The sequence below is a fragment of the Cajanus cajan genome, chromosome 1, assembly GCF_000230855.2.
Source record: "Cajanus cajan strain Asha chromosome 1, NIPB_CcT2T_4, whole genome shotgun sequence".
Classification (NCBI taxonomy): domain Eukaryota; kingdom Viridiplantae; phylum Streptophyta; class Magnoliopsida; order Fabales; family Fabaceae; genus Cajanus; species Cajanus cajan.
Genome location: NC_138517.1, coordinates 73049446 through 73065485, shown reverse-complemented (window position 1 = coordinate 73065485; position 16040 = coordinate 73049446). Strand labels below are relative to the sequence as shown.

Sequence of the window (16040 nt, the reverse complement as noted above, 5' to 3'; positions counted from 1 at the left end):
AACTCAAGACGTCATACAATGGACGAACTTCATCAATGTCCTTAATTAGGCATCGCCATGCATGGCCACACCATTTACATCACTTATGACCAGTATCACACTATTAATCACCACTTAGGCCAATGTATAAATAATGCATCTCATACTGTTTACATTAGTATGACCAATGACACACTGTTTACATCAGTATGACCAATGACACACTGTTAATCACCACTTAGGCCAGTGTATAAAGATACGTCTCATGTTAATCACCACTTATGATCAAGGTAAATGCATATGCAACATGCACCAATGTTCATGCCATGTCACTTCATACTTTCATCCTTTCCATCCATGCTAATGCATAACCACATAATGATAAGCCACATTCAACCATACTCATACATCACTGCATCCAAACACACGTTGTCCATATGCTTAATCATACCAAAGTTAACTATGGGCATCAAATAACTCACAACCATCACCAAGCACATCAATACACATAACATAGTTATAAACTGCGTCGAGCCTCACAAAGTTAAGCTCGGTTTAAAGCCACTACAAAGTGTACACACCTAGTTTTACGTCCAACAAAATTATAATTTTGCCCGACACTAACGAATCATAGAGAGCACCAAGTCTCTCTCACACCCGACACCAAGAATCCATGCCCGGTGCTAATAACACTAGTGCAAAAATTGGATTTAAAATCGGAGTTTTAAGATCGGTTACAAGGTAACCGATCTTAAAAGTGACGCGGTGATAATTTTGTAAATAACATGAACACTTTTAAGATCGGTTAAAATTTAACCGATCTTAAAAGTGCGACTTTTAAGATTGGTTCTTTTGTAACCGATCTTAAAAGGTATGTCTGACACAACTTTTAAGATCGGTTACAAAAGAACCGATTTTAAAAGTGCTACTTTTAAGATCGGTTATTTAACAACTAATTTTAAAAGTGCTACTTTTAAAATCGGTTATTTCAGAACCGATTTTGTATGTTGTATACAAAATCGGTTCTTAAATAATCGATTTTAAATGTATCATCAGAAATCTTTTATATTCTCCTCTATTCTCATTGTCTTTAATCTTCCCTTCTATTCCTTTTTTACTCTCTAACGCTCTCATTTTCTAAAGTCTCCAATAAGGTAAATTTCGTTGTCGTTTTTATTTTCGTTTTCGTCTTCTCATGTTCTTCTTGTGTCTCTTTTCGTTTTCTCATGCTTTTCTCGTCTCTATTTTCGTTGTAGGTTCAGTTTGGGTAAATTTTGAACCTGGAACGGGCCGTTTTGCAAGGAAAACGGCCTGTTCTGCAGGGAGAACGGCCCGTTCTCTAGGGAGAACGGCCCGTAATGAAAGTTAACTAGCCTGGAACGGTCCGTTCCAGTTTAATTTTTTGTTCACCGCCCGGACTTTTAAAATCGATTATAAAACAACCGATCTTAAAAGTTAACTTTTAAAATCGGTTGTTTAAACCGATTTTAAAAGTCTAACTTTTAAAATCAACTCTTTCAAAATCGGTTACGGAACCGATTTTAAAAGTTAAAAATAACCGATTTTAAAAACGTTTTTTTGACTAGTTATAAGCTATAGAGAATACCAGGTCTCTCTTACGGAAGTACAATTCTTAAGAAAAACCTCTCATATTATCTCTAATTTCTCTCTAATTTTTCACTACTCATTGTGGAGTGCTCTTTGTATTTTAAACTTCTCCCCCAATGATTCTCTAACTGCGACTTTTTATTTTTTAATCTTCTGAGACCCATTATTAAACTTCTCATATATACAAAGTGATCGTATCTACTGATTAAAAAACTGAACGTGTCTATAATTTTATATGCAAAATATAAGTCAAGGAATCACCTCTTTGTACAATTCTTATATTTATTGAAATATGAAGTTTTCCTTTTTTCATTTTCTTTTTATTAATTAAAATAAAGGCAATTGTCGTTTGTTCTCTCTCTCATTTTACTTTTGCCATTTTATGTTCATTGGGTACTATTTTACAAAACATAAATTTCGTGTTGTTTGGAAAATCAGATACATCATTTGATAATTAAAAGAAAAATTGTGACTTTAATAGTTACGTGTAGACTAGTACAGTGGTACTGTCGTAAGAGATTTTAAACTTACTTGCAGAGAAATAAAAGGGCATTTGCGGTTTTTGAATTGAAGGAACAGATAGAAGTCATTAACGTATCGTATTGGTATGTGAATATTTGAATATGAAAAAGTTATAATATTGAGTTCTCTTATGCTTTTGTACACAAGGAAATCAGGGAAATTAGATTACCTTGCTTCTTTTATCTACGACTTTGATGTTCATTTTATGTAATTTAAAATCTAACTATTTTAATCGAGAGCTAAGAACTAATCTTTTAAAATACAAAGATTTATTTAAAATTTAACTTCTTTTTTGACAAGTGTTTTTTATACACATAGATTTGAATTTAGATGACTTTGTAACATGTTTAAAAGACATGGTTATTTATCAGCTATATATCACATTTTGTTAGTACAAAATAAATAGATTTTCAACCTATTACATTTATGAACATAATATTGGTTAATTTTAATAATACGATTAAATATTATAATTATTAAATGTAATTTACGTAGAAATTTAATTATTTTAATATATTTTAATAAAATAATAAAATCCGAAACGGGAGATAAAATGAAAGAAGAAAATAGATAGCCTAAACTGTTATGGCTTTAATGACCCAATTAGAGAGTATTAAAATCAGTCTGGGCTTAAATAACTCTATTTAAGATTAATACGACATTTTGGGGGTAGAAATAACCCAATCTAGAAACAGGGCAACAAAGAGGAATTAGAAGAATCTTAAGATAAACTTTAACCAGCAAAATTGCTTCACCCAAAATGGATAATATCCAAATAAGAATATATCCATGAAAAATATAGTTACTAAAAAGTAAAATTAGTATTTACTTAATAAAAAAACTTAAACACAAACTTACGAATTGAACCTGCCTTCAGCTCATTAGAATGGAATTTGATTATAACATACTGCTTTAATTTATTAATAAACCATCAAATGCAAATACAAACTTACATAGAAATTTAGAAAGACTTGTGAATTCGAAATTAATAGGCACTTCTTCCTACTTACAATAATTTATTTGTAAACACTAGAGTCTAAAACAATTCCACACAATCACTGAACTTTTAACCAACGTAAATTTTCTTGTAAATTTTCTTCCGACATATATATGTTCCACTAGCAAATAAACCTGAAAAAAGTAAAATAAAATGATAGTGAATAGGAATGATAATAGGTTCAACTCAACACCAACCCCACACAAGCTAAAAGCCACAAAAAAAATCCAAATTATTTGGACAATCAGGTTGAATCACATAAAGGATAATGTATCCCAATTATTATCGGATTATTATTATTCTTAATTTTGATAAGGGAATTGCTACGGTACCCTCAAAGATCGAAGAGTTTCAATATATTTTTTTATATAAAAACTCATAAAAAATTTAAAAAAGATTAATTTAATTATAAAATGAAGAATCTAAATTATACTTATAAAATAAAAAGTAAGATAAAATTATAGAAATTAAAATTATAAAATTTCAATAATATTATAAAATATTAAAAAAAGAAAAAATTAATAAATAGTAGAAATAAAAAATTATTAAAATTATAATATAGAAATTCAAAATTTTAAGACAAAAAGACAAAATATATTTAAAAAATTATTAAAATTAAAATATAAAAATTCAAAAATTTTAAATGAAAAGATAAAAATATACTTAAAAAATTATTAAAATTAAACTATTTAAATATATAATAATATTATTACAAATAAATTAAAATATATAAAATAAAAATAAAATGACTAAATAATTTAAAAATTAAAAGAATAAAATAGCATAAATATTATTTAAATAAATTATTAAAAATATAAAATATAAAACACTGTACTAGTACCCTCTCAAATAAGATGGGTACCGTAGAATTTCTCTTTTGATAAACTCGATTGATCCAATCATCTTATTTTTTTAGTTTTCTTTCTCTTTTTTTATCAATATATTTATAAATAAAGTATTGTAGGACAACATTTATCCATTTTCAGAAATGATGATATTTTCTTTGTTTTAATACATTTTCTTTAAAAATAAAAAAAAATTAATACCATGACTTGACTTTTTTGTTTTTTCCAGAGTGAGGTAATATAAAATGTACAATGGCATGTAAAACCCAAAAGGATATTATTTATTTCCACCATATTCAGAATCAGTAGCAGGCATGGTCATTACTTTATAATTTATATTTTAACAAAACAAATAAGAAATTTGTCAAAACAAAAAAAAAAAAAAATAGGTTTACCTGTTTGCCATTTCATGGGTGAAGCCAAGAGTCAACCTCCTCGACTATTCTTAGAGCCACTTTTGTCGACAGGTTTCTCCTTATTACCCAATTTATCTGATGTGGAATCATGTCTTTTCTCTTTATCATTCTTAGAGTGAGAATCATATTTTTTGGCAGAACTTTCCGCATAACCTGCGTACTGTGCTATGGATTTATATTCTTTTTCTTTACCATTCTTAGAGTGAGAACCAGATTTGCTGGCAGAACTTTCCGCATAATTTTTTTTTAGAAATAATTAGAGTAGTAAAATAATTAATATTACAATTTATTCTGCTATGTTATCACTCTCTTTTGTAGAGATTTGGAGGAAAAAAAAATTAGAGTATTAAAATAATTAATATTATAATGGATAAATTAAATAATAATATTATTTTTTGAATGAGCGAATTTAAGCATTTTATGACACTATTTTAATTAATTATTTTTATGTATTATTTTTAATTTATTAAGAACACTCCTCCGGTTTAATTTTTTTTTACAACTTTTATATAGAGGTATAATCAGATTGAATTTAGCCAGGTTTGTAGTGTTTAGAAGTTGAAATCCATCAAATTAAATTAGGTTGAGATGGTTTGAGTTCCCTAATTTTTTACTAGACAAGTCAAATTAAATCAATTCAATGTTTGTCGAGTTTGTTTAGGTCAAGTTATCTGTTCGAGCAACAAAATAATATTAGCTTATAAAAAATGATAAAATTGCAATAAAAAAAAATAAAAAATAAAAAAAGTAGGCCTTGTTTGTTTTGAGAGATGAGAGGTAGACTTTTTCAAGGAGTTTTTGCAAAACAATAGGCACACTGTGGAAAATGCACTAGGATTCGATTAATAGTTTGTTGGTGCGAAGTAAGGCTTTTGGTATTTGACTTAAGGGCGATGATAATGGTGTCAAAAGTCTGTAGGGATAAAGATCCTTTCTTTTTTGTAACGTAATCGTTTAGATTAGGATAAGACACAGTTGTATATAAGGTCAGGGCCAACCATCAACCCCTTTGAAGATTTCCAATGAGAGTACGAATTGTCTACCCTATTCTCATCACAAATTTGCGTGGAAGAATATAAAACACAAGGAAAGTTGGATTCAAACTCAAGTCCAAATAGGAGCCAAGATACCTGACCAATTATGTCATACTTGAGAAAAAAGACAAGAATTATATTGTGGAGAATATCATTTTGTGAGAGACCTATGGTTTGGTTAGGAGCAACAATAACAATATTTCATGATACCTGAACAAAAGGATTTTGTTGCATAAGAGGTAATTTTGTGCCAGACCTATGGTTTTTTGTTAAGAAGAGGGGCAATGGTGTGTGATGCTTGTGGAGACAATGATAAAAAGCTTTGAAAGAGGTGGAGTGTTGGAAGAAAGTGATGGGTTGATCGATGGTTGGGACATGATAGTCCTCTTGTAGTGTAGAGGCCATGTTGTGTTGGGGGCATTATGGTTGTTATAAGGCTATAAGTGTCTTGAATTCAATTTTGTTAGGTTTAAATTTTAGAACCTAAAGGCAGAACCAACAAGGTTGGGTTGGATAAAGTGAAAAATATATTAATGTGTTAAGATCAAACAATGAAATTCAAATATATGGAGAAAATAATTACATAAAGAATCCATTAGAAAAATACACATGTAAAAATAAATAAACTCCATGTTAAAGTAATATTGTATAAGTTTTATTTTACAAAATGAAGATATAAAAATCAAGAAAAAGAAAAACTTTTCAAGAATACAAAAGAAAAAGAGTAACTTTATATTATAAAACGATAATAAGTTAATGAAATATTTAGTGTATGAAAAGTATAATAAGCTAGTTGAAAGTTTATAAACTATATATTTGGAGTTGAAAAATTAGAAGTTTATAAGATAACTGATCAAATTGAAAGTATTTAATAAGATTAGATGATAAACTAGTTGAAATGTAAAATAACATATTTATTTATTTAGTAATGAAAGTGAGACAATAGCATATAAGTAAAATAATTTCTAAATTAAAAAAGATAAAAGGAAAGTAAATTAAATAACAACTACATGTAAATAAAGGAAATTTAATTTTAATTGACACAGAGATAGTATCGCATATTATTACACAATAATTCCACAACCATATACCATAACTTCCCTTTCATAACTAAGATCTACAATTAATTACCTGGAGCTTTGAGAGTTCAAACCCATTCTTGCTGAACAAAACAAATAATAGACTAGCTTGTTTTAGATGTGCTTTGGATCGAGTGGAGACTTGTTTTATCAAAGGAATATGATTTCATTCTATATTTATAGGCACAAAATTCATGTTACATGCAATTAAAGGAACTTGCAATGAAATTCGTTGTAAAATAAGCTTCATGGACTGGATTCATAATCACACGAAATAGAGTAGTTGAAGTTTGAAATGTTGAATTCCTCATTCGGAGTCTTAACGGTTTAATGAAGGTGAAATTGCTAATGTGACTTGAATGGTGATGAATTTGCATGAAAATTTTCATGAAAGGATGAGTGAGAAGTTGTCATTAAATGAATTCAAACTGTGAACGATATAAAATGGGTTATCTAATCTCTCATCCTTGTTACCTAAGAGACTGTAAAATGCTGCTTCATTTCCCAGAAATTCTAAATATAAATTAATATATTTTTTGTATATGAATATGAAGTTAAAAATATAATATTGATTTCATAATTCATACACAACACAAGAAAACGAGTAGTATTAAATTGCATATGAATGAGTTGTTTGAATTGAAAGAATAGTCAACGTATTGCATTTGCATTGGTATATGAATATGAAGTTAGGACGAAGGAGTCTTAATGGTTTAACGAAGGTGAAATTGCTAATGTTTTCCATAGTTTGAATAATTTTATAATGATAGGAACAAATGATGATACGCAATCTCAGTTTAATTGATTTCATACTCATCACAAGGAATCTAGATTGATTAAATTGCAGCTTTATTTCCTAATTATGCAGACTACAGTTTCATGACCGCGTCGGAGTCTCAAGTCTCAACTCGCGCGCTTCATTAAATGCCCACCCCGCATATTTAATTATTCATTAATCTTTTTAGTCTCAATAATTTCAGTTTAGGTAAAATTAAAATTAATAATATTTTTTCATAAAAGAGATAAAGTTTAGTATAGATAACTAATTTTTCTCTATTATTATTAACATCTTATATTAGTTAAGTTTGGGTAGCAGATACTGTAATACCTCGTTTTTTTTTAAAAAACAATGTTATTATTATAATATTATATTTGGGTAGAATTATTTTTATTATTATAAGAAAATATATTGTACATTTTAAATAATTATTTTTTATGTTTTAGATAATTATTTTATACATATTAAATAAGTATTTGTATTAGCATTTTAAATGATTATTTATGTTTTAAGGGATAATTTAGGAGTCGAGATGAGATACAACCTCCTATATTTTTACAATCACATTAATTATATATTTTATTATAAAATTTAAAAGGTTAATTTTATTGGACATTTTGATATTGAAATTATATTATTATATTTTGGTTTAGAAATATTTATTATTATTATTATTATAATTAGGGATAAAGTATTTTGTATTATATTTAATTATTTTGGAGAAAACAGATGGTCGGGAAGAGAAACGGGTTGGGTTGACTTAGTCTAATGGATTATTTTAAAAAATGGGTAAAAGAGTTAACCCTATCTGCTTCATTTTTACGTTCTAAAGGGTTAGAAGGAAAGAATAGAGCTCTGAGGAGGAGTGCTCAGGATCAATCCCAAACGATATCAAAATTGTTCCTATTTATGTAGTTGTGTGCGTGACACAGTGTTGGACATGTGATGCGTTAGCATGGGCGTGTGCGTGATGCAATGCTAGATGTGTGACACAGTGTATATATGATTTGTGATGTGGAAGTGAAATGGATTGACTTTAGAATTGATGATGTTAAATATGTTTGGATGGATATTGGGTTTATATATTTTTTGAAATTGAGATTGTCTTGTGGAAATTTCCTACTGTGCTTTTCTTATAAATCTCTTCTTTTCTCACCGTATGTTTTGTTGTTGTTTTTAGGTGAGGAAGATCTTGACATGAGTGGCATTCAATGTGCCAATAATTGAGTCATGTGATTACTCTGATAGTGTGACATCGGGGCAAGGAATTTTAGATTATTTATTTTATTGTAATTGGTTTTATTTTTATTTGTTAGTTAAATTTATTAACTTATATTTTATAAATATTTATTTTAAATTATTTGGAGTAGAATAGGTATCACAGATACAAGCATAGGTATCTAGGTACCCAACGTGTATTAGAATGAGGATGGAAATTGCTATCCAAACAAATACGAGGTTGGATATAAGTATTATTTTAAATGCAAGTATGAAAATGAGTATTTAGATGGTGTTTTTAATAGCAAATACATTGTTAATTGCATTTGGTGGGACAAATACAATAATTGTGATATATCAAGATTATGTCAACCTTCCTAGTCCAACTTAACAACGATGGCTTTTGAATATTTGGATTGTGGCTGAGCCTCTTATCCTACTCTTATGGTATCGGGAAATGGCCAAGATTTTCTAACCTTAGGGTAGTGTAAGACAATTGTCCGAGATATGAGGAATAGTTACAATAATGACTAAGATTCATAAGTCATTAATTACATTGAAGACACAACACCTTTTAAGGGATAAGGACAAGAGGTAAGGGATCTTGGCTTGAAATAAAGGCTAGTATATAAGAGAAGGGGAAACACCAAGATAGTTTAGGTTACACTCACTAAATGTTATGGTTCGAGATAGTAGCTAGAATTCTCAAGAGGTGGTCCCATATACCAGAACATTTTGGAGCCCATTGTGGGATACAAGTAAAATGATATCCCACACCTTGGTTGCCTGATGTGAGCCAAGGACGGAGCCAAGGGGGGACCTACGGGTGCCACGGCCCCCCCAACAATTTTAATTTTTTTTATATACATATATATTACTATATGGCACCCCAGTATATATACATATATATTTTAATTTTCATTTATTATAAATTATATATTATTTATTCTCGGCCCCCCAGTATTGAAATCCTGGCTCCGTCCCTGATTGTGAGCAATAATTTATAATGATGAGGTTGCTAAGGAGAAATACAAGGGGACTAACAATAAAGGCTCCAATGGTGTCGACGATGGAGACATCAGTGGAGTAAGGGGTATACTAGTTTCATAGACAACAATCCAACATTGCAAGAAGTCTTGGCAATTATGGAGGTTCTATGGCAGGAGAATGCATATGCATGAAGAAGGGCAGGGGAAGTAGAGCAACATCATCGACATAACATAGTGGTTGTTGATAATGATCCCATGTTATAAGAAATCATGGCTACCATGGAAACACTGATGGAATCATGCCAAGGAGGTCAAGAGGTGACACCTTGAAAGATTTAAGAGGAATGGGCTAGACATGAAGTTACTCCTCACATGGGTCACACCTTGAGACATCCATTTCCTTTTATTTTGTAAATATTATATAAGTATAAGTTTCATATATTTTGGTCTTGTATTTTGGACTACATAGATTAGCATTTTTTGGCCAAAGGCTTATTGGGCCTGTTTTTGGGCTTTATGGGCCTTTGGGCTTTTGGTACCCAATATTGGGTTCATTTTTATTCTTGTAATTTTTCCTTACCACTGTATTTGGTTGGTCATTGTATTTAGGCCCTTAGAATAGGAATGTAAAGGGAATAAGTATTAGGTGTGAATCATAAAGTTGTAATTACATTTACAGGTAATTAGAGTTTCATTTGAGTCACATGTTTTATGCCAAGGGTGGTTGCACATGTGACTAATCAAATGAACTCTAAATTACACTCAAATATAATTAGGATTCTAGAAGAGGGGCTGCCACATGGGGAGGCAAGAGTGGACGTCAAAATTTGAATTCAAATTCAAATTTGATTTCAAAATTGGTGCCATTTTGAGAACATGGAGGTGGCGCCACTTCCTCTTGATCCATGGCCTATAAATACTTCTTTCCCTCCTTGTGTAGATACTTTGAACATTAATGAGATTTCTGAAAATTCACTTCAGCCAAGTCTCTCTCAAATTCACCTAAAGAGTCCATAGTCTTAGCCTTAGGAATCCTAGTTTCTAAGCCTTGGTCGTAGGCACTCTTTTGAGTTTCTAGCTTGGATGCTTCCATCTTAGCTTAGGAATTCACTCTTCTTTGACCTCCAAACTGCATTCAAGTCCAAAATTCTTCATCAAGGAAGAAGATCCGTGTGCTTGGAGAAGGAAAAGGAAGCAAATTCTTTCACTTCACTTGCCTACTCCATCAAACACTGAAGAGAGATAATGAAGAAAAATATAGGATAATGGAGGATATAGAAGGTCTATGCCACGAAGATCAAGAGATATTGAGGTAAAAAAAATGAAGATTATTAAAGGAGAGTGAAAGAAACTCAAGGAGCCTTACAAGCACAAATCGCCACACTACGCCAAGGCAATATGGAAGAAGGAACAAAACCACCGAGACCTTTTCAACCTTATTTAGTGCCTTTTGAAAATGAGATCATACCAAAACATCTGGTGGTACCACATATTCAACCTTTTGACAGATCTCAAGATCTTAATGAGCACCTTATGACATACCAAGCTCATATGTTGATTGATCGAGGAAATGAAGCAACCTATTGCAAGTTGTTTGTAGGTACTCCCACGATGACAACAGCTTGAAGTGATTTAGCTGACCAACAAACAAGTTGGTCACTGACCTTGATGCCTTATCACGACTACTTTTGCCCAATTTACAAGGAACAAGAAGATGACCCTAATTAACAGTAACAAATCTTTTTGATGTGGGGCAATTACCCAACAAATCCCTGAAGGAATATTTGAATAGCTTTAATTGGGTAATTGTCAAAGTCACTAATTCAGATGAGAGAATGTTTGTGGTGGTGTTTAGTAGAGGATTAAGGTTCAGTCAGTTCTCGCAATCACTTATTCATAGAATAGCCAAGAGTATGGTCGAGATACATGTGAGAGCTATGAGTCACATTGAGGAAAAATAAAGAAACATAAAAGAAAGAAGTTGAGAAAAGACAAGAAGGAGGTTTCCGATTGACTTCGGGGAGTCAACACTTAAAACCCATAAATGATTGGGTCAACCAAGAAAGTGGGAGGCTATTAAGAAGAGGGGAGTACCAAAGAGTACCTCGATTTAATGAAATGTTGGATTATGAGGAGATGCAAAATCTGACTACTTTAAGCGTTTCCAAGTGGCGAATTCTCAAAGATGTTAATGAGGCTTGCTTGTTGAGTTTTCCCCCTAGGGAAGTTAATCCCTAGGCTTTGATAGAAATTGTTGGTGCGAATTCCACAAAAATAGTGGCCATGATATGGAGGATTATTTTACACTTATTAAACAAACGGAGCGACTGATTAAGAATGACCACATGAAGGACTATATTAGAATATAATGTAAGTTCTTATGCATCTATCCCACTCTTACCACTAAGACGACTCTAATAATTTTATAATAAATTAATTTAATAATTTGTATAAAGTATTGATGTTGAGTTTATAATTTTTAATTTTTTATATTTATATTATTATAACTTTCAATGTATTTTGCCAATTACTTTTAATTTTTACTTAAGTATCAATATATATATATATAAGACATATTAACATAGTTACAAATATTGAAATATATTTGAGGTTTAAATATGTTTTTGTCCTTTAAATTTATGACAAATTTATTTTTGTTCTCTCAAATTTAAAACTTCTTTTTTTAGTCCATATAATTTTTAACACATTTATTTTGGTCTTTCGAGTCACAAATAACATATTTGATAGTAGTAGATTAAGATAATTATAAAAAATTAATTGAGTTTAATGTAATATTATCATTAATAGAGACACTAATAAATAGATTTAGTGTGACAATATTTAACAAATTTGAGTATAAGAATTAAAATAGTATTTCTTACGCTGTCATACTAAAGATGCTTTATTGATATTATGTTGTTATTGTTATGAAAAACATAATATCATAACAATAACAACATAATATCAATAAAGCATCTTTAGTATGACAACACATTTTGGAAATGGATCACAAACGGCACAAGATAGAATAACACAATCAGTTTTGAGGCATAAAAAGGGCCAGGTAGGTGCTAATACTTACATGTGCAACATACCTCAGAGCTGTAGCAGACCTCTGAATTTCCTTTTTATCAGTGAAAAAGCTCATCTTCCTCAAAAATAGCACATTCAAGTGCAGACCATGAATTGTTAAGGATCCTTGATTAACTGGTTTAAGATCAGCAGAAGTCCCTGAGTAATGAAATAAAGGAAACTTTTAACAATAAAAAATTCAGAGAAAGTATCACTTGGAGATGCAGTAAATATTATCAAAAAATTTGTGATAATTTAAATTAGCTCGAAAGAAACTAGACTTAAACTTAATATTCAATGAATAGCTATGGTCCTCTGTTGCATCCATGTCACATTGTAAAACATCCCATGAAAATCTCGAGGTGGAATATTTGTCAATAGCTTCTAGCACATGATGGTACCCTGAAAATCTAGGAAAGTATAGTCCAGAAATTGAGATCTCTCAAAATTAGTCATCTTTGCGAAGCTAAAAGAGTCCGTCCATGTTTCTAGCACACTAGGAACAACACGAAAAATAAGCCTCTCCACACCTAATTGTGTGAGCTTCTGAAGAAAGAAAAGTAACAAGTTAGAAAGTAATAACTTCAAAAATGACTTAAACAATAGGACTTTATCTTAAGAATTGATCTAAATATAGAAAAACAAAATAGTCATCATAGGAATTGATCTAAATATAGAAAAACAAAATGTACTAATTCAAATTCCAATTTGAAGAATGATCAAGACATTAAGGTTGGTTGGAGAGAACAAAAAGTGCATATAAGTTATGTATGATTGGAGAATATCTTTTGAACTCGGGCAAATTACTCCACTCCAAAATGTAAAGTAGAACCACTGAACTAAAATAATCACTTGTGATTGAACATACCAATTTGTCAATCCCTCTTTCACCGAATATAAAAACAGAACCATTTTCTGCAACATTTACATCAAGATATAGCAAAAAAAATTCCTAATGCATAGTACAACCAGACATGAAATGAGAAAAAAAGAAAAATAAAAGATTTAATTAGATTCAAGTACCATCAGTACAAGCTGAATTTAGCAACCCAGCAGCTACATATTTTACCTAAACAAATTCAAGAATGAAGCCAAACAATAAAGATTATAGTTAAAATTTTGAAGCAATATAACTCTTAAAATATATCTGCTTGGAGAAGTTCAATTCCTAAACAACCTGAAACAGGTGATAACTGGTGAGAGATAGCATGCATTGAATGCCATAAACTTGCCACACGCAAGCTGTCATTGGTATCCATTCGTCCAGCAGACCCATAATCCTACATGTCAAAAGATTAACATAATTTTAATAGATTCCATGTAAAATGAAAAGCTTAGTGGCAACTATAAATAAAATATTAAAATTGATTTATTTTCTTTTAATAAAAGGTTGGAAAGAAAATTAAGCTATCATTATGATGCATCTTCCCAGACCCACACATCCTAAGGTATCTTGGTCATTTCTTTAAGTGAATTTAGAAGCTAGAGCTCAGTCTAAATGGTGAGCGAAAATATGAGAACTAATTAACAATGCAAGAGTTTTAGCTCATCAAACAGAGAAAGAAACAGTAACAACAACATCAATGCTTTCTGCCATCAATTTCAGAGGCATACAAAATAAATTTCTTAGAAACCCACCAGAAAATAATTTGAAGTTTGAATTAGAGACTAGTGAGCAACAAAGAGAATAAAAATAACCATACCTTATAATATATCAATCCACCAGACTTGTTGATGATGTAAAGACTCTAAATTGCTGCCATTCCAAAAACTTTTCCAGAATCTAAAATAAAGGCAAGGATGGAATTTAACAGGGAAATTTTCAAAATTAAATTCTTGTACTAACCACAAATACACTATCTTGGATTTTACAATCTCAAATTCAAATTGTTGACAAGTTGAACGAGGGACTCAGAGAATAGAAACTAGATCAGGCTTTTGAAAATTACATGGTAGAAGAGATAGCATGGGTAGTTGGGGTTCCAGTGGAACCCCTAGAGATAAGCAAGCTTGATAGCATTAAGAAGGAAAAAAGAAAAAGCTAAAATCAACATATAAGCTTCATCTTTAGAAAATTTCTATAAAAGTTCATTCATGTTGCCATTAATCAATTTAATTTGGATGCGCCATTGTATATCAAGGACTAATTTCTATAAACCTACACAATCAGAGCTCCATGTCTACTTTCTAGTCTGTAAAATAATAGACCAAAATAATTAAAAAGAAACTATCATTATCATCAACAGTGAAATAGCTGTAAGTTCCCTATAAACATGACCAAACAGAACCATCATATATCCCAAATTAGTGTCTTATGTTTTCTTGGCATATGATTGATTCAAAACCTTTTAACCTAATTCAAGGGATTGATGTTGATTATTTCAATAATTAAACGGACCAAAAATAATTTTGATAAAGATTAATACATGAAGATATTAATAGAGAAATAAAAAAAATCATTCCATTGAACAATTTTTGAGAGACAGACCCACAAAAATGGCATCTGGCATATGTGGATGGGCATAAGGAAAACCGAAAAGCTTCCATGCATCCAAGGTATACCAAGTATATTAACCCAATTAGAATACTGCACAAAAGAACCTTGGAGACAAGGTGGCAAAATTACCTTTCGATTGGCCTTCCCCCTCTAATTCTTCTCTAACCTTTCTAATCATCACTTCCCCCTTGGAGAACCTCTGTTGCTAAAAAAAATCATTAAAAAGAGTTTAGTTTTTAGTAGAATTGGTGAAATTAGAGGAATGAGTTGAGAGAAAAGGAAGAAATTTATTTACCTTGCAATCGTTAGGTTTCGTCGTCGTCACAGTCAAAGAGGGCCTTAATTTGGAATAAATTGATTGTGTTTCCAAAGAGGAGGAGAATGATATCGTGTTTGTGGGAGGGTTTCGAGGGTTTCTGAACCAACGAAAAAGGGAACCATTTCTAAACTCTCTATTGACGACGTTGTCGAGGGTTTCGAGGGAGGTGGGTCATCACAAGAGGGAGCCCATTCGAAGAGGGCTAATGAGTTTGACGAGATGGAGCGTTTGACGAGAGGGACGAGACGGAACGTTCAGAAGAATTCAATGCTTGGGAAGGAATCAAGAATTTGGCTAGAGAAGTAGAACGAAGATGATCCAATGTGTTTCTAGATAGGTTCTTGAGATGGTTTTCGATATGAGAACTCAATGCTACATCGGTCATGTTGAGTAGACGTAGAACATTTTCAATACTATATCGGTTGATCCAAAAACAGATGTAGAACAGTACAAATTTATATCGGTTCTACTTAAAACTGATGTAAATGTTCTAACTTTTTACATTTAATTACAAAAATGCCACCGTATTCATATTTTACATCATTTTTACTAGAATCTATGTAAAATTGCTGTCGTAGAACAGTAATTCTCTAGTAGTGATCACATATACACACAATAATCTAAATTGAAGACATAAATCTTAAATTATCGGTCAAGCAACAACTATAACTAGTCACATCAGAGTAG

The 16040-nt window shown here is 30.8% G+C and overlaps 1 protein-coding gene across 8 annotated transcripts; it reads right to left on the bottom strand.

The window, feature by feature from the left end:
* Positions 1-3001: 3001 nt before the first annotated feature.
* LOC109793720 (uncharacterized) lies at positions 3002-15799 on the bottom strand. Of its 8 annotated transcripts, none has more exons than XM_083062427.1 (9): positions 15330-15799; positions 15164-15239; positions 14241-14320; positions 13715-13817; positions 13561-13606; positions 12939-13452; positions 12548-12696; positions 4347-4527; positions 3002-3240 (listed from the first exon to the last, which is right to left on the bottom strand). In XM_083062427.1, the coding sequence occupies exons 6-8, from the start codon at positions 12991-12993 to the stop codon at positions 4378-4380; spliced, it is 354 nt and encodes a 117-aa protein (XP_082918553.1). In that variant the 5' UTR covers positions 12994-13452; positions 13561-13606; positions 13715-13817; positions 14241-14320; positions 15164-15239; positions 15330-15799; the 3' UTR covers positions 3002-3240; positions 4347-4377. The 8 variants fall into 8 exon arrangements, 7 of the variants coding, with proteins under 7 accessions (XP_082918553.1, XP_082918548.1, XP_082918542.1 ...); XM_083062422.1 differs by having other exon boundaries at positions 12939-13083; XM_083062416.1 differs by lacking the exon at positions 13561-13606 and having other exon boundaries at positions 12939-13083; positions 15164-15233.
* Positions 15800-16040: the final 241 nt, after the last annotated feature.